We start from the raw sequence: 23,101 nt of genomic DNA on the forward strand, positions 1-23,101 counted from the left end.
CATCTCATCCTCCAAGACCAAATTTGTGGCCATTGAGAAGCGTTAATTTGATGCTTTATCTCAATGCTCCAAATGTCACGCAGACCATTTTTTGATTTCTTATTCAAAAATCCAGATATTAATTTATACCACTGAGCAACCTGGTGAACCAGGAAGTCCACCTGAAAACATAAGACCGGCAAGCTGTTTTGAACCTTCAAATTTTTCCATTCAGGGAACCCTTCCTGAATGGCCTACTTCAACTGCAACCATCTATAATTTTGTGATTTATTAAGACCAAATTTGTGTTGCAGTTGTGAAAAATCAAGCAGCTTACCATCAGAAATAATATCATCCAAAGTGCGTATACCTCCCTTCATCCAATACTTCCAGATGACCTTAAATCCGCCAATTTTAATCTTGGAGTTCAGCCATATAGTCTGACACGTGGATTTATATATAGGAATAGGTGTTAAATTATCTACAAATTTTTATAGTTTCCCAAGTATCTAATAAAATTCTATTGTCCTTGTATAATCTAGGCATCTTGATACTCATAACATGACATAATCTCAGTGGTGACAGGAGTTGCCATTCCAACCATAACCAATCAGGCAGAGTTTCCATGAGCTCAGGGAGGATCCAATACATACCCTGCTGCATAATATAGGCTTGATAATACCTATAGAAATTTGGAAAATTTACCCCACCCTCCGCAATTGATTTTTGTAAAGATACTAGAGCAGTTCTCGCTTTTTTCCCTAGCCAAATAAATTTAGTGAGAATACTATTTAACTTTTTATAAAAGGACTTCTGAAGATATACTGGCAACATTCCCATTTGGTAGCAAACCACAAGCAAAATCATCATTTTAACTGTTTGGAATCTCCCCCACCAAGACAAATGTAAAGGGTTCCATTGCTCACACATTTCCGTAACCTTCATCAGTAATATTTTTTTTTTTGTTAATTTTAATTGACTCATCCAACGTTTTATGAATCCAGATTCCTAAATACTTAATCCCGTCCTCCTTCCAAAGAAAAAGGAATGACCCAAATAAACCCTTTTGACAATGGACATTTAAAGGAAGAGCCTCAGATTTACTCCAATTTATTTTATAGCCAGAAAATTTTCTGAATTTTTCAATTAAACCTAACAAACTTGGAATGGTAGTCTCAGGATTTCTCAAATGAAGCAAAATATCATCTTACATATGCAGAGACTTTATATTCCTGACCTGAATAAGAAACACCCTGAATCTCCTCTGCCTGTTGAATAGCCAATAGCAAGGATTCCAGTACAATATCAAAAAGCAAAGGAGATAATGGACATCCTTGTCTAACTCCCCTCTCTTGACAAAAACTCCCGAAAAAGTATTATTTATATATAATCTGGCAGAAGGGGAACTATACAAGGTTTGAATCATTGTATAAATCCAGAACCAATACCAAACCAATCCATTGCCTGATACATAAAGGTCCATTCTACACGATCAAAAGCCTTCTCTGCATCCAAGGAAACAGAGAAAGCTGGATCATTTATGGCTACTCTCTGTTTTCTATCTGATAGCCAATTCCTAATCCACAACTGAACTATGCCACCTATCCCATGACACTTCAATTTTCTCAGGAGCCTCTCTTGAGGAACTTTATCAAAAGCTTTCTGAAAGTCTAGATATCAACTGGCTCACCTTTATCCACATGTTTATTCACACCTTCAAAGAAGTCAAACAAATTGGTGAGGCAAGATCTCCCTCGGCTGAACCCATACTGACTCCATCTCATTAAATCATGTTTGACTACATGTTCCACAATTTTATTTTTTATAATCATTTTGCCCGGCACCGAAGTGAGGCTTACCGGTCTGTAATTTCACAGATCTCCCCTAGAGCCCTTTTTAAAAATCGGTGTAGCATTGGCCACCCTCCAATCTTCATGTACTACAGACAATTTTAGCGACAGGTTACAGATCACTAACAACAGGTCAGCAATTTCATGTTTGAGTTCTTTTAGTACCCTGGGATGTATACCATCCAGTCCTAGCGATTTAAAACTTAACTTGACGATTTGGCTCGGTACATCTTCCAGATTCACTGAGATTTCTTTCAGTTCCTCCGCATCATCACCCTTGAAAATCATTTCCGGTTCAGGGTGATCTCTTACATCTTCTGTAAAGACTGAAGCAAAGAATTCATTCAATCTTTCTGCTATGGCCTTTTCCTCCCTGAACGCCCCTTTCACTCCTTGATCATCCAACAGTCCCACTGATTCCCTCACTGGTTTTCTGCTTCTGTACTTAAAAAAATTGCTATGGGTTTTTGCATTTCATCTCCAGTGTTGCTTAACAAAATAGCCCCTGTGTTTAGCTCTGTCCAAGAAATGTTGTTGTGCTTGAGCTGTGGTCTCAGACAAGCTGGAAGCGGGGAAGCATTTGGGAATGGAAGGAGCTCCAGCCTTGTAGGTGACTTTTATGACCCTAAAAAATTGAAAATATTTTGCTGGAAATTCCATGTCCTAATTTATGAATCTCCTGATTGATAATTTTCTTGTTATGTTGTATTTTCCTTTCTATGCCTCCTGAATTTTCCAGTTCATGGTTGTTTTCCACCTCCTCTTTTCCTTTTAATGTTAATATTGTGTTATTTTTCCTAAAATATTTTTCTTTGTTTTAATGGATATATAGTTGTAATTGTGAGGCAATATTTTTCCATTTCAAGAAATTCTTGAATAGTGTGTTAGAAAACCTATAAATAAAACAAAACACATTAGCTATGGTTTGAAACATTTTCTTAAGTCCAATTTAGATAAAGCACAGTGTAGTGAAGCTGACTTGAATATTCCTGGATGAAGAATTATTTATATAAATTATCCTATAAATTTGTACTCACATTTTATTAAATACATGTATATATCAAAACGGTACTCTGAATGTCTACATGCCCATATTGTGTGACTGTGTTCATGTTTTTTTCTGCATATAAAAAGACTTTACACAGTAAAATCTTCTTAAAATTATACACCCTCTCACAGGTCTGAAGGATATAATAATTTCAAATTTGAGTAATTTGAATGTACTAAGACTTATGTTTTGTTCTTGAATATGGTAGTTTTGATACATGCTTCCATATTTTTTCAGGGTTTGCCTCTAAAAGAAATCCAGCTGCTGACGAAAAGTGTGTGCCTAGTAAGGATTTATATTCTCCAGAGCCGTTGCCCCCAGGTGTTCGAGGATTCCTGCCATGGCGCACTGCAGAACGTGCAAATAGACAAAGGTAAATAGTAGGGTTGTAAATTTAATGTGATAATATGATCAATGCATTAAAAAAAAAGCACACTAAATTTTTAATGCTCATTTGCTGTGCCCACTGCTTCCCTGAGTCGCACAACTTGTCTCTCTCCAACCCCTCTTCCAGCAGTGCTCTATCTCTTCATTCTCCCTCCTCCCCACCATCCAGCTCCCTTTCCTCTTCACTCTCTTCACTTGGATTTTAGGGCTCCTTTCCTCGCTCACAACCCAGCTCATTCACTGGACCTACTGTTTTCTCGAGTTTACACAGTGGTGGCAGCAACAGCAGGAAATAAAAGGCAGGCATGGAGGCATTGCTGCTGCTGTTGGCTCTGTTAGTCCCATTTCTTTAAAACAGGATGTTGCATAAGAGGGGGTTAGACTGGCAGAGCTTCCAGTGGTGTGAACAAGATAATGCCCCTGCACCTGCTTTCTGTTGTTGCTGCGGCCATGTAGACCCAGGGAAGTAGAGGATCCGGTGAGTGAATGAGTAAGGGAGCAGGAGGGGGAAAGAGGCCCTGGAGAGAGATGAAGTAATGGTGGTGGGGGACAGCCATTTCCTACCTCAGCTATGGAACCGACTACCCACATAGATCAGGTTGCTAGACTCACTAATGACCTTCCGCAGAGCAGTAAAGACCTTCCTCTTCCGCCAATCGGGCCATTAAAAACTGCCTCCTCAATATACTTCTTCTAGTACTCTTTGCTGTGACCAGTCTGGTCTCTAGAATAAGCTCTGTTATTGTCTACTGTAACCTATTTGTTGTCATGACTAGTCTGTTTTCAAACGATTGTGAATGTCTACTTGTAATCCGTTCTGAGCTTCTGGGAGAACAAGATAGAAATCAAAATAAATAAAGGTGTTGCTGGATGGGGGTGGGGAGAGAGAAGTTGAGGGGCAATGTTGGATAACGTGAGGTGAGACCTCTTGTGCAGTCTGGAATACTATGACAATAAAGCCAACTGTTAGCCTGCTGCGTCTAATGGAGCAAAAAATATGGTATATACTACTACTACTAATACTACTTCTCATTGCTATTGCACTACTAGATGCATGCAGCATTGTACATTGGACACACAAGAGACAGTCCCTGCTCAAAAGAGCTTGCAGTCTAATTATGACAGACAGGACAAAAAGGGTGACTCAATAAACGCTGCTCAGGTTAAGGTAGATAAGGTAGGTGACGAAAAAGGGAATGACAAATAGATATGAATGCTTTGTAACTGGTTTGGAATTAGAATTTGAAAACAGCTTCAAAAAAGGAAGGCTTTTAGCATGGATTTGAAAAACTGCCAATGACGAAGCCTGACATAACGAGTCAGGCAGTTTGTTCCAGGCATACGGCGCAACAAAGTAGGAAGAGTTGGCAGTAGAGGAAAAGGGTTCAGATAAAAGAGACTTATCCAGTGAATGGAGTTCCCAGGGGCAGAGTATAGGGAGAGATCAAAGTGGAGAGTTACTGAGGAGCTACAGAGTGAATACACTTGTAAGTCAATAAGAAGAGTCTGAATTGTATGAGGAAATGGATAGGGAGCCAATGAAGTGATTTGAGGAGATGAATAATCTGAGCATATGAGGCGTATAGCAGAATTCTGAACAGATTGAAAGGGAGAGAGATGGTTTAGCGGAAGACCTGCAAGTAGCAAGTTGCAGTAGTCTAGGTGGGCGAGATGTGATGAGAGAGTGGATGCGGGTCTTGGCAATGTGCTAGGAAAGGAAAGGCTGGATTTTTGCAGTGTTGTAGAGAAAAAAACAACAGACTTTGGCAATCTGATGGATATGTGAAGAAATCAGGAGAGAGATCAGTAAAAGATGACCTCAAGGTTGTGAGCCAACGAGACAGGGAGGATGAAAGCAATATATACAGAAATAAAGAATGGAGGAAGAGGAGAGGTGGCCATGTTTAATTTTAGATGGCAGTGAAACAGCCTGAATGCCTGTAGAAATGTCAGGTGTAGAGCAGTAGATCTGTGAGTTGTAAGTATAGAGGTGATACTGGAAGCCATGGGGAGGAGGTTAGAGCCCCAAGGGAAGAAGAGGGAGAAAAGAAGAGGTCTCTGGACATAGCCCTAAGGTACACTGACTGATAATGGAATGGTGGTGGATCCACCCGAGCATAAGCTTAAAGTGTGATGAGAAAGATAAGAAAACCATGAGATAACGGAGCCCTAAAATCCAAGTGAGGACAGTGTATCGATGAGTAGATGGTGATCTACAGTGTCAAAAGCCGCAGATAGATCAAGGAGGATGAGGACTGAGTAGAGGCCTTTGGATTTGACCTGGAACTGGTCACTGGAGACTAGCAAGGGCAGTTTCGGTAGAATGAAGAGGGTGAAAGTCCGATTGAAGTGGGTCGAGGATAGCGCTATCCAAGACAAAGGCTGTGAACAGCACGTTCAAGTCACTTGGATAAGAAGGGGAGGAGGGAGACGGGGTGATAATTGGAGGAGCAAGTAACATAGAAATATAGAACATGACGGCAGAAAAGAGCCACAGCCCATCCAGTCTGCCCACACTAATGGTCCATCCCCTAACTACCTCCATGAAGAGATCCCACATGCCAATCATATCTTTTCTTAAAATCTGGCACGCTGCTGACCTCAATTACCTGTTGTGGAAGATTATTCCAACGATCAACCACCCTTTCGGTGAAGAAATATTTTCTGGTGTCGCCATGAAATTTCCCACCCCTGATTTTCAACGGATGCCCTCTTGTTGCCATGGGTCCTTTAAGGAAAAAGAGATCCTCTTCTACCTCGATACGGCCTGTGACATATTTGAATGTCTCGATCATGTCTCCCCTCTCTCTGCGTTCCTCAAGTGAGTACAGCTGCAACTTACCCAGTCGTTCCTCATGCGGTAGATCCTTGAGTCCTGAGACCATCCTGGTGGCCATTCGCTGCACCGACTCAATTCTCCGCACATCTTTTTGATAATGTGGCCTCCAGAATTGAATACAGTATTCCAGATGGGGTCTCGCCATGGATCTGTACAACGGTAGGGTCCAGTGATGGTTTTTGAGGAGAAGTGTAACTGTGGAATTTTTTAAGTTGTTAGACACAGTTGAAATGGAGAGCGATAGGCTGAGAATATATATGAAATCAATGTATAATCAAGTATATACAGTAAACCCTTTGGATACTTCTGTGCCACCAATAGTCATGGTGGCAGTCAAATCTACTTCAATCCACAGTAATCTAAACATCTCATCTCCTGTTGCACCTGCAATCTTCAAGCCTCAGTAGAAACAAATATGGTAACAAAAAACCAGAACACTGTAACTGGGCTATTTATGTGGCTCTGCATATTTGAAAGTTGAGATTTTATTCATTTATTGTTAATCTGTTTTAACTTAATTACTGTGAAATAGAAAGGGCACTATATTTCATCTATTTCAGGACTCTGTTTATGCAGAAAAAATTAGTTCTATAATATAAGAATAGCCTTACTGGGTTAGACCAACATCTGTCCAAGCCCAGTAGCCCGTTCTCATGGTGGCCAATCCAGGTAACTAGTACCTGGCCAAAGCCAAAAGAGTAGCAACATTCCATGCTACTAATCCAGGGTAAGCAGTAGCTTGCTCCATGTCTTTCTCAATAACAGACTATGGATTTTTCCTCCAGGAAATTGCGCAAACCCTTCTTAAAACCAGCTAAGCTATCCGTTCTTACCACAACTTCTGGTAATGCGTTCCAGAGCTTAATTTTTTTTCATTCAGAGAATAGTTTGCTCCTATTGGTTTTAAAAGTATTTCCCTGTAACTTCGAGTGTCCCCTAGTCTTTGTAATTTTTAAGAGTGAAAAATCGATCCACTTGTACCCGTTCTACTCCACTCAGGATTTTGTAGACTTCAATCATATCTCCCCTCAGCCTTCTCTTTCCCAAGCTGAAGAGCCCTAACCTTTTTAGTCTTTCCTCATATGAGAGGAACTCCATCCCCTTTATCATCTTGGTCGCTCTTCTTTGAATCTTTTCTAGTGCCGCTATATCTTTCTTGAAATAAGGAGATCAGAATTGAATGTAATACTCCAGGTGAGGTCGCACCATGGAGTGATACAGAGGCATTATAACATTCTTAGTCTTTTTAACCATCCCTTTTAAAATAATTCCTAGCATCATAGCAATTTATTTAGGTACTTCAGTATCATAAAACCAGTGAGAGAATCCGTGGGACCATTGGCTGATCAAGGAGCAAAAGGGACACTCAGGGAAGATAAGGCCATAGCGGAGAGACTGAATGAATTCTTTGCTTCGGTCTTTATGGAGGAAGATGTAAGAAATCTACTAGAACTGGAAATGGTATTCAAGTGTGATGATGCGGAGGAACTGAAAGAAATCTCTGAATCCTGGAAGATGGATTAAGCCAAATTGACAAGTTAAATCACCTGGACTGGATGGTATACATCCCAAGGTACTAAAGGAACTCAAACATGAAATTGCTGACCTGCCCTTAGTGATGTGTAACCTGTCGCTAAAATCATCTGTAGTACCTAAAGATTGGAGGATGGGCCAATGTTACGCCGATTTTTAAAAAGGGTTCCAGGAGAGATCCGGGAAATTACAGACTAGTAAGCCTGACTTCAGTACCAGGCAAAATGGTGGAAACAATTATAAAAAATAAAATTGTAGAACATGTAGGCAAACATGATTTAATGAGATTGTCAGCATGGGTTCAGCCGAGAGAGATCTTGCCTCACCAATTTGCTTGACTTCTTTGAAGGTGTAAATAAACATGTGGATAAAGGTGAGCCGGTTGATATAGTATATCTAGATTTTCAGAAAGCTTTTGACAAAGTTTCTCATGAAATGCTCCTGAGAAAATTAAAGAGTCATGGGATAGGAGGCAAAGTTCAGTTGTGGATTAGGAATTGGTTATCAGATAGAAAACAGAGGGTAGGGTTAAATGGTTATTTTTCTCAATGGTGGGGAGTAAACACCTCCCAGAGAAATCCGTTCCTCGGAAAAGTCACTCTTAGTTTTATCCTTCTCTTCCACTGCCAATTCGAGACTTTGTTCCTTTCATCTAGCAGCCCCCTATGCCTGGAATAAATTACCTGAGTTTGTCCGTCAAGCCCTTTCCCTTGTTTTAAAAACAGACTGAAAACCCACCTTTTTGATATTGCTTCAATCCTTAACTGTTAACCGTACTCCTCTGCCCTCCAACCCAGCCCGCTGATTAACCGTTTCATTTAACTGTATCCATGACATCCTATTTGTCTGTCTTGGCTGTTTATATTGTAAGCTCTTTCGAGCAGGGACTTTCTTATTCTTTATGACTCTGTGCAGCACTGCATGTGTCTGGTAGTGCTATAGAAATAATAATAGAGGAAGGGGAAGCCCTGAAAGCAGGCTTCTAGCACTCAGCCATTTGGGCAGGAAACCTTTTTTTTTTTTCTTCTTTTTTTTTTTTTTTTAATGGGCACAGATGCATATGTATAAAATGGAAAGACCATTGGCCATTCAGAAAGGGAATTTTAAGAGGTTTTAGGAGATTTGGGAGCGATTAGAAAAATATTGTAATGTTTAAATAGTGTTTTCCCCTTTAAATAAGCACATCCGGAAGAGGGGAGGTGGGGGGATGATAGGTTAATGAATTTTGAATAATTGTTATGTATGATTATAGATAATGTATGGGCATTGTGATTGTTTAGGGGGAGGGGGGATTAATTCTGAAATGGATATTGCAAGAATATTAAGTGTGATATTTGAGTATAAAATGTTATATTTACTGTTACACTTATTGTAAGTATTGAAAATAATAAAGAAGTGGAAAAAAAATGAAAAGAAAAAAAAGACCCCCTGGTGATGATGGCCTTCTGCAATGAACCAATGAATGTGGCACCAGGAAGACCCTCCCCCCCCGCGCTAGCGAAAAAAACAACAAGAGGGATGGCAATTCCCTCCTACCATTCACCCCCCTCCCATGCCAGTGAAAATGGCAGGAGGAATGCCCACTTTCTCCTGCCAATGCGACTCCCCCCAAAAAAAAAACCAGCAGCAATATGGCAGGAGGGATGCTCACTCCCTCCTGGTAATGCGACCTCTCCAAACAGCAGCGAAACTACAGGAGGGATTCCCACTCCCTCCTGCCACCGAAGGCCTACTCCTGTGCCATGTGCCCCCTGCCCCACCCAAACATCTCTAACCTCCCCTAGCCCCTTCCAAAAAAGGCAGGAGGGATGCCCACTCCCTTCTGCCAATGGAGGCCCCCCCAACCAATGTTTAAGAAAAAATGTATAGGGGAGGTTGAGGAGATGGGTTTAAGGAAATAGGGAATAGATCTTGTTTTTACATTAGTCACTACAGATTTGCCTGAGCAGTCAGAGTACATCACCGAAGGGGAATTCTCCATTATAGGTTGTGTCAGCTGAGGGAGATAATCTTTTACCCAATTTGCTGGTCACTTTTTGGTGACATTCTTGGCTCTTGCACTGAAAGCTTTTTTAATTTTTTAATTTATTTTTTATTAAAGTAGCCCCTACTTGAAGAATAGTATATAGCAGATCACTGCTTTAGGGACTTTTGAATCCTGCCCCTGTCTCATCCCTTTATGACCTGGGCAGCAGTAGCCAATGCTGATAATTCATATCTAGCATTCCTCATTGTAATTAATCAATCATTCAGTTTTCTATACCATTCTCCCAGAGGAGCTCAGAACAGTTTACATGAATTTATTCAGGTACTCATTACTTGCAACTGCACTGTCTGGGCTGACATTGTTTTGAGTTTTTAGAGTGTGTTGCCTCAAATATTTTAAAGTGCTTCATATTTTACTATGTTTATGCATTAAATAGTGTGTGTGCATGTAATTATATATTTCTTTCTCTCTTTCATATGCTTATTTAACTTTTTCACACAAAAAATGTAAAATGTCTTTCTTCTAGGGGTTTCCATGGGGTTACAAGCATCCAATCTCCATTTCACAAGCAGGTATTATGAAGTAATTTTTTTTTAAATTTATTTAATTTAATTCATTTTAAAGCATCAGAAGCTTCTTGCAATATGTCAAAGTTCAGTAGATGTTAATTTGCCCCAGGTGACTGTATTTGTCTGAATTGTAGCTTTTTATTGTATACTGTATATAATTTTTTTTCCCATTTTAGCCTTGCTAACATAGGAAGCTGCTATGTTGCTTTTTATTCTGTCAAACATAAGTTGTAAAGAACTATACAAAGGGGCAAAAATACCTGTCTGGAGGCAAAATAACTGGGATGAAACTTGGTGTGTGGGGAGGGCCCCTTTTCAAAGCTGCAGTAGTGTGGCTGCCATGGTAAAGCACCAAAACCCATCAACTCCTATTGGCTTTGGTGTATTTACAGTGGCAGCATCACTACTGTGGCTTTGTAAAAGAGGCCCTAGGTTTGAAAATGGGCCAAATCAGATTGGGAGTTAAGAGAAATGATCCAATGCATTTCTATGGGAAAAAGAATTCCAGCTTCTGTAGCAAAGAAACTTAGGTGCCCTTTTATTAAAGTTGCAGCAAAGGTGGCCTTAGTGCACCACTTATAGTAACATAGTAAATGACGGCAGATAGACCTGAATGGTCCATCCAGTCTGCCCAACCATTCATGCTCCATAAATTAATCATTTAATTTAAATGGCCCTTTTTCTTAGATATTTCTGGGCCAGAAACCCAGAGCTCTGGCCCAGTAGTGTGCTTAGGTTCTTTCTCCTGGAGTCTCCATCAAAGCTCACTCCAGTCCATCTTAACCATCCCAGCCATCGAAGCCTTCTCCAGCCCATCCAGCCCATGATACTTATGTGGGTTTTTCCTGTTTGCTGTGGCTGGAAAATGGCTGATTTTTCAAGTTAGTACCACGTGCTAATTTTACATTTAGCATGCGGCCATTAAAAAACCTTACTGCTTGAGCCCCTACTGCTACATATTTTGTAGGTGATAAGGGCCCCCGCACTTAACCCTAAGTTAAAGGAATTAGTGCTTAACAATGCCTCATGTACTATTAGTGCTGTTAACACTCGCTCTCTACTTCTAACATGCCCCCTTCAAAGAAATTTTTTTAAAAATTTTGTAGTGCACAAATTTACCACAGGATGCTGCTGCACATCCCACAGTAAGTCTCTTTAAGGTGTGGTAAATGGGTGCTAGCACTTATCACAGTTTAGTAAAGGGACCACTTAGGTAGGGTGACATGTATTGGAGAACAGGACAAGGCAGTTTAAAAAGTGGAATTCCCTACTCTTCCATACCCCAAACTGTCCTCCTTCAAGAAAAAGAATCACTTACACGCCATAAAACTACCGTACCTGCAACTGAAATGCTCCATAAATTGCCTCACTCCCAGAACTAGTACCCTGCAGAGTCCTAATTCTTGTATAATCCCACTTTTATTCCGGGATCAGTGGGTTATGCATCTCTAGCCACCAGGCACTGTAGAAAGCTTCAATTAATTGAATTCATAACCCCTTCATCCTGGGGCATGCTCAGTAGCATCCAGTTTTTGCTTGCCAAGCCTGTAGAGGTTTATCTCTTCTTTTCGTGTTTTATTTGGATAGTTTTGGGTTTGGTTTTTTTTTTTTTTTTTTTTTTTTTTTTACTGTCCTTTCAGCTTGGACAGTTTGGAGCTTTCAGCTCTTTCTTCGGGATCCTTATTGTGTTTTGCGGGTTCTGGTGTGCTCTTGCGTGTGCAGTTCCTTCTTCAGAAAGGATTTACTGTTTCTATGTGATTCGAGTAGTTTGCCTTTTTGGCGTTTGTCCCTTCTGCTTGCGGCCAGGGACCAAGTTCTGTGGTCCTTGGATGAGAGCAAGCTCTTGTGGCGGTCCTTGGAGGTATCATCCGGGTTTTGGGTCTCGGACCACCGGTTGGTCTGGTGGGTCCTGCCAGCAAGGGCTAGCCTGCTTTTGGGGCTTCCATTTCAAGGGACATTTGAGCAACTGTTCCTGCAGCTTATATAGCGGCAGGAAAGGAGTCTCCCCTAAGGTTGTAGGCCCTTTCTACCAGGGAGGGGGTTCCTCCTGGACCGAGTAGTTGATGGTGCCCCAGGATAAGATTTACAGGGCCGCTACGTAGGTCTCTCTGCATGCCTTCTCTGGGTTTTGTAGGATTGGTTTGACGACCAATCAGGATGCCGTTTTGGTGCTTCGGTGTGGGCTGCGAGCTCATCAGTCCCACCCTGTTTTGCTACATCTCATTGGTCTCGGTATAAAGTGGGATTGTAAATCCACACTTTATTCAAGGAACCCGCCCTATGTATCTCTGATTCGCTGTTCACCTGCCTGGAAATACTGGTAAGCTGGATTTATGTTTCAGTCCTGCTTAAGAACATAAGAACTGCCATCTCCGGATCAGACCCATGGTCCATCGAGTCCGGCGATCCGCACACGCAGAGGCCCAGTCAGGTATACACCTGATATAGTTTTAATCACCCATATCCCTCTATGCCTCTCGTAAGAAGATGTGCATCTAATTTGCCTTTGAATCCTAGCACAGTTGATTCCTTAATAACCTCCTTTGGGAGAGCATTCCAGGCGTCTACCACTCGCTGCGTGAAGCAGAACTTCCTGATATTTGTCCTGGACTTGTCCCCCCTTAGCTTCAAACCATGTCCTCTTGTCCGTGTCACGTTAGACAATGTAAATAATTTATTTTCCTGCTCTATTTTATCGATGCCTTTCAGTATTTTGAACGTCTCGATCATGTCCCCTCGCAGCCTCCTCTTCTCAAGGGAGAACAGTCCCAGTTTCTTGAGTTGTTCCTCATATTCCAAGTTCTCCATACCTCTTATTAGCTTCGTTGCTCGTCTCTGCACCCTCTCCAGCAGTTTTATATCCTTCTTTAGGTTGGGAGACCAATGTTGGACACAGTATTCCAAGTGTGGTCTGACCATTGCTCTATAAAGCGGCATTATGACTTTTTTCGATCTACTCGTGATTCCTTTCTTTATCATGCCTAACATTCTGTTTGCTTTCTTTGCCGCTGCTGCGCATTGTGCCGATGGCTTCAGGGTCCTATCTATCAGTACACCCAGGTCCTTTTCTTGTTTGCTCTTACCCAGAGTTGCACCTGACATTCTATACTCGTGTTCCTTATTCTTACTACCTAAATGCATTACTTTGCATTTCTCCACGTTGAACTTCATCTGCCATTGCTCTGCCCATTTCTCTAACTGATACAAGTTGCACTGGAGTTCCTCGCTATCCTCCTGCGATCTGATTGCCCGGCATAGCTTTGTGTCGACTGCAAACTTAATGATCTCACTGGATATTCCGTCTTCCAGGTCATTGATATAAATATTAAATAGGATCGGCCCAAGTACCGAGCCCTGGGGCACACCACTAGTCACTTTCTCCCAGTCTGAGAACTTCCCATTTATGCCCACTCTCTGCTTTCTGTTTTCCAGCTATTTGCCTGTCCACCTTTGTATATCTCCCTCTATTCCATGGCTTTGTAGTTTCCTGAGAAGTCTTTCATGTGGAACTTTGTCAAACGCTTTCTGGAAGTCCAAATATATTATGTCCACCGGCATTCCACTATCAATTTGCTTGTTCACAGTCTCAAAAAATTGAAGTAAATTCGTTAAACATGATTTCCCTTTCCTGAACCCATGTTGGCTGGGTTTCAGCAAGTCGTGTGTATCTAAGTGCCGGACTATGCTATCCTTGATCAGTGCTTCAACCATCTTTCCAGGGACAGACGTAAGGCTCACAGGTATGTAGTTGCCCGGTTCTCCTCTCGATCCTTTTTTGAAAATTGGCGTGACGTTCACTATCTTCCAGTCGTCTGGTATCTGTCCAGTTCTGATTGTCAGATTGGCAAGTTTTTGTAATAACTCTCCGATTTCAACCTTCAATTCCTTTAAGACTCTCGGGTGAATTCCATCCGGTCCAGGGGATTTGTCACTTTTAAGTTTGTCGATCTGGTAGTATATCTGGTCCAATTCCACTTCGACTGTGGTGAGGCTGTCTTCTATTACTCCACTAAACACTTTCACTGCTTCTGGTATTTTTGTGGTATCCTCCTCCGTAAAGACGGACGCAAAGAAGGAATTTAGTTTTTCTGCAATTTGTTTATCTTCCTTGATGTACCCTTTTATGGGAGTACCATCTGCTAGATGTAGCAATATATTTGCAGGTTCCCTGAGTTAGCGCTCCCCTTATGTCGGTGCAGGCTATGTCTCTCTAGAGCACTGTTTTGTAGTTCAGGTTCTAATGTGTGATAATCTGCTTTACAGTTTTCATTGTTGCTGTTTTGCATGTTTATATGAGCAGAATTAATCATTTAACGGGGAATTCCCCGATTTCCTTCTCTCTCTCTTGTTTCTGTAGATGTTTCCGGTTTCTTGGATTCTGACTGGATGCTACTGAGTATGTCCCAGGATGTGCTGGCAGAGGGGAGGGCTTATGAATTCAATTAATTGAAGCTTTCTACAGTGCCTGGTGGCTAGAGATGCATAACCCACTGGTCCCGGAATAAAGTGTGGATTTACAAGAGAGAAGATTAGCAGAGGTAAGAACTTCGTTAGCCCCTCCTCCTTAAACCTGTCGCTCCAAGTGCCTATCCAGCACTAGCTTTCTCCTTGGCAGACACCACACATGCTCAGCACACACAACAAAAAGAACACAGACATCCCTATCTGTAGAGGGTTGGAAATAATTCTGAGAATCATAGAAACATTGAAACATGACGGCAGATTAAGGCCAAATGGCCCATCTATTCTGCACATCCGCAGTAATCATATCTCTTTCTCTCTCCGAGAGATCCCATGTTCCTATCCCAGGCCCTCTTGAATTCAGACATAGTCTCTGTCTCCACCACCTCTTCCTGGAGACTATTCCACGCATCTACCCCCTTTCTGTAAAAAAGTATTTCCTTACATTATTCCGGAGCCTATCACCTCTTAACTTCATCCCATTCCCTCTCATTCCAGAGCTTCCTTTTAAATGAAAGAGATTCGATTCATGTGCATTTACATCACGTAGGTATTTAAACGTCTCTATCATATCTCCCCTCTCCCGCCTTTCCTCCAATGAGATCTTTAAGTCTGTCCCCATACACCTTATGATGAGGACCACACACCATTTTAGCATCCTTCCTCTGCACCAACTCCATCCTTTTTATATCTTTTTGAAGGTGCGACCTCCAGAATTGTATACAATATTCTAAATGAGATCTCACCAAAGTCTTATACAGGGGCATCAATACCTCCTTTTTCCTACTGGTTATACCTCTCCTTATGCACCCTAGCATCCTTCTAACTTTCACCGTCACCTTTTCAACCTGTTTGGCCACCTTAAGATTATCACATACAATAACACTCAAGTCCCACTCTTCTGTCATGCACATAAGTTCTTCACCCTCTAAACTGTACCCTTCCCTCAGGTTTTTGCAGCCCAAATGCATGACCTTGCATTTCTTAGCATTACATTTTAGCTGCCAAATTTCAAACCATTCTTCAAGCTTTGCTGGGTCTTTCTTCATGTTGTTCACACCATCCTGGGTGTCTACTCTATTGCAGATTTTGGTACCATCCACAAAGAGGCAAATCTTATCTGACAGCCCTTCAGCAATATCGTTTATAAAAATGTTAAAAAGAACAGGCTCAAGAGCAGAAACTTGAGGCACACCACTGGTAACATCCCTTTTCTCAGAGCGATCTTCATTAACCACTACCCTATTTCACTTTCAATTCAACCAGTTCTTGACCCATCCCGAAGGCACTCAGTTTATTTATTAGACGTCTGTGTGGAACACTGTCAAAAGCTTTGCTAAAATCTAAATACACTACATCTAGCGCACATCCTCTATCCAATTCTCTGGTCACCCAGTCAAAGAAATTGATCAGATTTGTCTGACAACACCTGCCACTAGTGAATCTATGTTGCCTCCAGTCTGTAATCCACAGGATTCCAGAAACTTCACCATTCTCTGTTTTAAAAGCATTTCCATTAATTTGCTTACCACAGAAGTTAGACTTGCTGGCCTGTAATTCCCTACTTCTTCCTTACTTCCACTTTTGCAGACATTCACGGTCTGAATTCCACAAATGAGATGGTTTGGATAGGCTGTAGTGTGCTTTGATGGCAACTGCAGTAGTTGGAACCTAAGTACAGTACTGGGCAGACTTCTAAGGCCTATATTTATTTTTATATTTATGTACCACTTATAGCCTAGGTCAGGGGTATCCAACCTTTTTGGCTTCCCTGGGCCGCATTGGCTGAAAAAAATGTTTCTGGGGCCACGCAAACGCTGCAGCAAGACAGAGGAAGGAGCCGGCAAGACGGTAAACACCCGGGGGCAGCAGAGGAAAACACTGCACGGAAAATACTTCACAGGGCTGCATGCGGCCCTCGGGCCACAGTTTGGACACCCCTGGCCCTCCTGGTGGGCTTGGCTCACACACTATCTAGTGCAGGGGTGCCCACACTTTTTGGGCTTGCGAGCTACTTTTAAAATGACCAAGTCAAAATGATCTACCAACAATAAAATTTAAAAAAAACACAACGCACACTGTACGCATAGAAAATGTTAATTATCATTCCTATTCCAGGGTTTTTCAAAGAGGTCAAAGCAGATGACTCTAGGCACTATCACCTCAGTAACAACCATACAAAAATAGACAAATATACCCCCCTCCCTTTTTACTAAACCACGATAGCAGTTTTTAGAGCGCAGGGAGCTGCGCTGAATGCCCAGTGCTGCTCTCGACGCTCATAGGCTCCCTGCGCTAAAAAACTCTATTGCGGTTTAGTAAAAGGGGACCTTAGTGTAAAATATAGACAGCAGATATAAATTCAGACACATTTTGATCACTAAATTTAAAATAAAATCATTTTTCCTACCTTGTCTGGTGATTTCATGAGTCTCTGGTTGCACTTTCTTCTTCTGACTGTGCATCCAATCTTTCTTCCCTTCTTTTAGCCTGTATGCTTCCTCTCCTCCAGACCTCGTTCCCTCCCCCAACTTTTCCTTCCTCTCTCCCTGCCCTTTCTTTCTCTCTGCCTCCCTTTCTTTTTTTTCTGTTTCTCTTCTTTCCTTCTGTCTCCCTGCCTGCCCTTTTTCTTTCTTTCTCCCTGCCCTCCCCCAAGCCACTGCCATTGGGGACCAGGACCCAAACCGCCACCAATAACAGGGCCGAAAGCCGCCGCCGCCCTAAGCTCTCCCTGCTTCGGCCGACCAGCATTTCTCTCCCCGACGTCAATTTTGCCATCGGGGAGAGGAAGGTTGATTGGCCCAAGATCGCGATCGACCTATTGGGGGAAATGCTGCCGGGTCCTGCCTTCGCGGAAACAGAAAGTAGGCAGGACCCGGCAGCAAGAAGAGCAAATGCTTCACTAACCTGTCTCCCGCCTTAGCCCAAAGCGAACGCTTGCTTCAGGGCTCTCAACATGTGCGTGCCGGCTTCCCTTCTCCCCCCCCCGGACATAACTTCCGGTTTCGGAGGGAAGAGAAGGGAAGCCGGCACGCACACGTTAGTGCCACGGAGCATAAGTTCGCTACGGGCTGAAATCTCCAAGCCGGTTTTTTTTTTTGGTTTTTTTTAATGTTCAGCAGCGGCGGCAGCAGCAGATGACAGCTGGGCAGACCGCCCAGCTAAAAGGCCCTAGAGAGAACACTGGAGAGGAAGGCTGATCGGCCCGGTAGATCAGGACGGCAACACGAGTCTATCACGCGATTGACTCGCGTTGCCTTCCTGAGCTACTGGTCGATCGCGATCAACATGTTGGGCACCCCTGATCTAGTGTACCTGGCGCAATGGGGGATTAAGTGACTTGCCCAGGGTCTTAAGAGGCAGAAATAACAAATCAAAAATACATTTTAATTTAATCATGAAATTGTAATGTATGTAATTACAGGACAAATTGGATGGACCATTCAGGTCTTTATCTGCTGTCATTTACTATGTTACTATGGTTCATTGTAAGCAGAAACGGCTAGAAAATTTTGCTAGGCACCTAAACATCAGTTTGATTAGTTTCTCTATCCTGCCCTGGGATACAGCTTCTAGATGTTTTCAAAAAATATTTGACTGAAGTACTGTAAATTCCTATTGAATTTGTTCTGCCAGTTGACAGGATTTATTATTTACCTAAGAGAAGGTATTATTTAGGTATTATTTACCTAAGAGTATTATTTACCTAAGAGAATTAGGCACTTTGGATGCATCTGTTACTTGGAGTTTTTAATTACTGGAGTGTGTGGTGCAGTGGTTGAAGCTACAGCCTCAGTACCCTGGGGTTGTGGGTTCAAATCCCGCGCTGCTCCCTGGGCAAGTCACTCAGTCCTCCATAGCTCCAGGTACGCTAGATCGATTGTGAGCCCACCGGGACAGATAGGGAAAATGCTTGAGTACCTGATTATAAAACCGCTTAGATAAACCTTGATAGGCGGTATATAAAAAACCTAATAAACTTGAAACTTAAACTTGATACTGAAATTCATAATAGTAGCATTCTGGGTTAGTTCTGTGTTTGGACAAGATTTGAATATTGTCATGTGTTTATATTTTTGGAGTTTGTGAATTGTGTTTCTGGGACAGGATATTTCCTAATGGGGCTCAAAAGGCAGTGTCTTTCTGGCTATGCTCCAGGAAGCTAGCATTGGTGGCTACCTTTTTACTTTATCCATGTAACTGTATTGTTAAATCCTTGCAATTGAGATGTTGCATGTTGCTTTTTTTTTTAATATAAAAAAAAGCTTGAAGTCTGTCCTCCCTTAGGCCTTCTTGTGTTGAATCTGAATGTTTATGATTATAAATGCCCCGAAACCAACATACCAAATCCCTTTGTTTCTGTAATTTCTCATTTTCTTTTTTGTGTTGATTGATTTGATTTTAATACTTGATGTACCGCTAAAAACCTCCCTCTACAAAGAAAAGAAATTAAAGACCAAAAATCCAGTGATAAGCTGTATATTTCATTTAGCTTTGCTTCTACTTGTAGAAGAAACCTGGATTACATTTCTTCTACAAGTAGATCAAGCAGAATTAGGGCTTTGTCATGGTAAATGGACTTTAGTGAGACTTAAATAGCCTTAATGCTGCAGGGCCAAAAATAGCACAGTGATATTTAAATCAAATGCATGTTTTGCATCTTATTACTATTCTAATTGTCAAACGTGACTTCTGGTGATATATTGCAAATCGTGTTAGGGCCAAAAAATCGATGGTAAAATAACCATAGCTATATGGTGGGGTTATTTTACTGTTTGACAGCTCCTGGGCTGCAGGCTGCCACCCCCCCCCCAACAGATCTGACGATTTAGGTCCTCCACCTCCCTGGTGGCTACCTGTACTGTTCGAGGAGAGGGACCAGTGGGAAATTATGACCCCTAGTGGTAGTCTCGTGAAATAGTCACTAGGGGTTCCATTTGTTAGTGGTTCTGGAGAGGCCAAGAGGAATGGGTCATCGGTTCTGGGCTGTCTCCTGGGAACCCCCCCTCCTCCCATGGATAATATAGGTACTCACCAGGGGGTTGTGGGGATTTGCTGGGCAGGGGAGCCCTACATTGTTGGGTCTGCTGGGATGGGGTGGGGGTATTCAGCCTGAATCCCGAGAGCATTGGGCTATGGCTTTGCGTGGCCCAATGTTCCTGGGCCACAGGAATAATGCTGATTGCAAGATGGCTTGCAGGCAGTGTTATTCCTATAGGATGGGATTTGGCAACCTGTGCTACTGGGGTACAACAGATTGCTGAGTTCTGCAGGGCATCAAGGTGTGGTAATGGGTAAACCTTTACCGCACCTTGATGGATTTCCCTCTCTTGTGTGTGTGTTTTGATTTCTTGAATAAATAAAATTTAAGGGGAAAAAGTAACTAGTTGAATACATTTAAACAGGAGCTAATATAAAAATACTTGCCTTTAAATTTATTTAATTGAAGGATTTATATTCCTCTCTATTAGTAAGTTTCTAGGCAGATTACAGTGTTACATACATAATAATAGAAGTGACATTACAAGGTCTACATGAGAAAAGGTGCAGTATAGGGGTACATTATACATAGGAGTAAGAGACTAGACATGTTTATATTTAAGCATTTAGTTTGACAGAAGTATATTAAAGCTTTGGTTTCTGCTTTGTTGGACCTGTTTCCAGTCTTGTATTATTAGCAGGCTAGGTAAGCTTCTTTTTGTGTACTTCCCAGGAAAACTTCCGCATAATAAAAGACAAAACAATGGAGATGAGAGGCAGGGACAAGGTTGAGCATTATAATTTGAATTTGTTTTATACTTTAGTATTGTTTTGCACAGATTTTGCCACAAGAGGGCACTGATGTCTCTAAATATAGAGGCATGTAATTCAAAGATATTTAACTAGGAGTTGATTTAAATATGAATGTGTTAAATGGTTTTTTTCAGCTGCATGAAAAGGGCATTCATTAAATAGTGATATACCCTTCAAATAAAAGTTCTTTTCATTTAGCTGTCTTTCAAGGTCAGCTCACCCAGGTGACATGGTATATTCTGTGCTAGTATCCTGGTATGCCTCTGTGATAAGGTGTCGTATATATAATAATTCATTGAAGCAAGGTCCTCAGAAGTGCCAGTATTAGCCAAGTGTTTTCAATGGCTATAGTAATTTCGGCACTGGCCTCCTCATTAGACCTGCAGTTAATTCTTTTAGTATTTTTTACTTTTCTATAAAATGCTTTGTTTACAAAAAAGTGCTTCTTATATTAAAGTGCTATATTCAATAATTTAATCACTGATTAGAAGCTCAAAGAGCTAAAAACGTATCTTTTTGTATCGCTATTCATATCGGGACGGGACCTGTCATTCGACATGTTTTGCCAAAAGGCTGTATCAAGAAAAGTGTTCTACTATACAAACATACTAAAATAAGATTCTATACATAAAAACATAAGCAATGCCCCTGCTGGGTCAGACCTGAGGTCCATCGTGCCCAGCAGTCCGCTCACACGGTGGCCCAACAGGTCCAGGACCTATGCAGTAATCCTCTATTTATACCCTTCCAGTAGGAAATTGTCTAATCCTTTCTTAAACCCCAGTACCGTACTCTGCCCTATTACGTCCTCTGGAAGCGCATTCCAGGTGTCCACCACACATTGGGTAAAGAAGAATTTCCTAGCATTTGTTTTGAATCTGTCCCCTTTCAACTTTTCCGAATGCCCTCTTCTTTTATTTTTTAAAAGTTTGAAGAATCTGTCCCTCTCTACTCTCTCTATGATCTTGTAAGTCTCTATCATATCCCCTCTGTCTCCTCTTCTTCAGGAAAAAGAGACCCAGTTCTCCACTCTCTCAGCATATGAAAGGTTTTCCATCCCTTTTATCAGACGTGTCGCTCTCCTCTGAACCCTCTCAAGTAACGCCATATCCTTCTTAAGGTACAGCGACCAATATTGAACGCAGTATTCCAGATGTGGGCGCACCATCACCCGATACAACGGCAGGATAACTTCTTTCGTTCGGGTTGTAATACCCTTCTTGATTATACCTAGCATTCTATTCGCTCTCTTAGCGGCCGTCGGCTTAATTGTCATATCCACCATTACCCCCAAGTCCCTTTCTTTGGTACTCTCATTCAATAACATCCCTCCCATCGTATAGTTGTACCTCAGGTTTCTGCTTCCCACATGCAATACTTTACATTTCGCAATGTTGAACTTCATCTGCCATCTCGTCGCCCACTCCCCTAGTTTGTTCAAGCCCCTTTGCAATTCTTCGCAGTCCTCTTTAGTCCGAGATCCACTAAATAGTTTGGTGTCGTCCGCAAATTTTATTATCTCACACTTTGTCCCTTTTTCTAGATCATTTATGAATATATTAAATAGCAGTGGCCCGAGCACCAAGCCCTATGGAACACCATTCGTGACCCTCCACCAGTCCGAGTAGTGACCCTTCACCCCTACCCTCTGTTTCCTACCCGCCAAACAGTTTCTGATCCATCTATGTACGTCTCCATCCACCTCATGGTTCTTCAGTTTCCGGAGTAGACGTTCATGAGGCACCTTGTCAAAGGCTTTTTGGAAATCTAGGTATATGATGTCCATGGGGTCTCTTCTGTTTGTTAATTCCTTCAAAGAAGTGCAATAAGTTAGTTAGGCACGATCTCCCCCTGCAGAAACCATGTTGGCTGGTTATCAGAAGTTCGTTTCTTTCAAAATGTTCACTCTGATGTCAGAGAAAGGGCAGGACCGCCGGAAGAGGAAGCAGCGTAGACGCAGGGCTAAGAGAAGGGGCAGGACCGCCGGCAGAGGAAGCTGCAGGACGACGGTAGGAAACTTCTACATGATGGGGGGGTGGGAGGCTGTGGGGGTGCGAGCGGTCCTTCGGGGTGGGGGTACGGGTGCGTGTTCCAGCGCGAGCGGTCCTTTGGGGTGCGAGCAGTTCTGCGGGGAGGGGGGTGAATCAGATATCGGGGGGAACTATGTAAAAAAAAAAAGGGGATAACACGCTCACGCATATAACGCGCATGGTTATACACGGTTTGTAAAATCGTGTATAACGCGCGCGTTATGCGTGAAAATACGGTAGTTTAATTCCTTCAGAACCCTTTGTCGTTCCTACTTTAAGATAACAGTTAAGATTACGTGTTCCTTCTGTGCCTGCTTCCTTCTGCGCCTGCTTCTTGCCTTGCTGCCTTCTTCTTATGTGTGCTGCCTTTGCTCTACCTTACCTTACTTTTGCTTGTGTGTGTGTGTGCTGCCTTCGCTCTACCTTACCTTACTTTTGCTTGTGTGTTTGTTCCTTCTGTGCCTGCTTCATTCTGCACCTGCTTCTTGCCTTGCTGCCTTCTTCTTGTGTGTGCTGCCTTTGCTCAACCTTACCTTACTTTTGCTTGTGTGTGGTTGTTCCTTCTGTGCCTGCTTCTTGCTTTGCTGCCTTCTTGTGTGTGCTGTCTTTGCTCTCTACCTTACCT

General features: G+C 42.2%; 1 protein-coding gene across 5 annotated transcripts in view; it reads left to right on the plus strand.

Annotated features, from left to right (window-relative positions):
• CEP78 (centrosomal protein 78) overlaps positions 1-23,101 on the plus strand; it is a 160,466-nt gene that overhangs the window by 95,093 nt on the left and 42,272 nt on the right. For all 5 annotated transcript variants that reach the window (XM_033927115.1, XM_033927098.1, XM_033927124.1 and 2 more), the window contains 2 exons: positions 3,115-3,250; positions 10,150-10,195. In XM_033927115.1, the coding sequence (XP_033783006.1) occupies positions 3,115-3,250; positions 10,150-10,195 (182 nt within the window). The remainder of the gene's footprint in view (positions 1-3,114; positions 3,251-10,149; positions 10,196-23,101) is intronic.

The sequence above is a fragment of the Geotrypetes seraphini genome, chromosome 1 (assembly GCF_902459505.1).
Source record: "Geotrypetes seraphini chromosome 1, aGeoSer1.1, whole genome shotgun sequence".
NCBI lineage: Eukaryota > Metazoa > Chordata > Amphibia > Gymnophiona > Dermophiidae > Geotrypetes > Geotrypetes seraphini.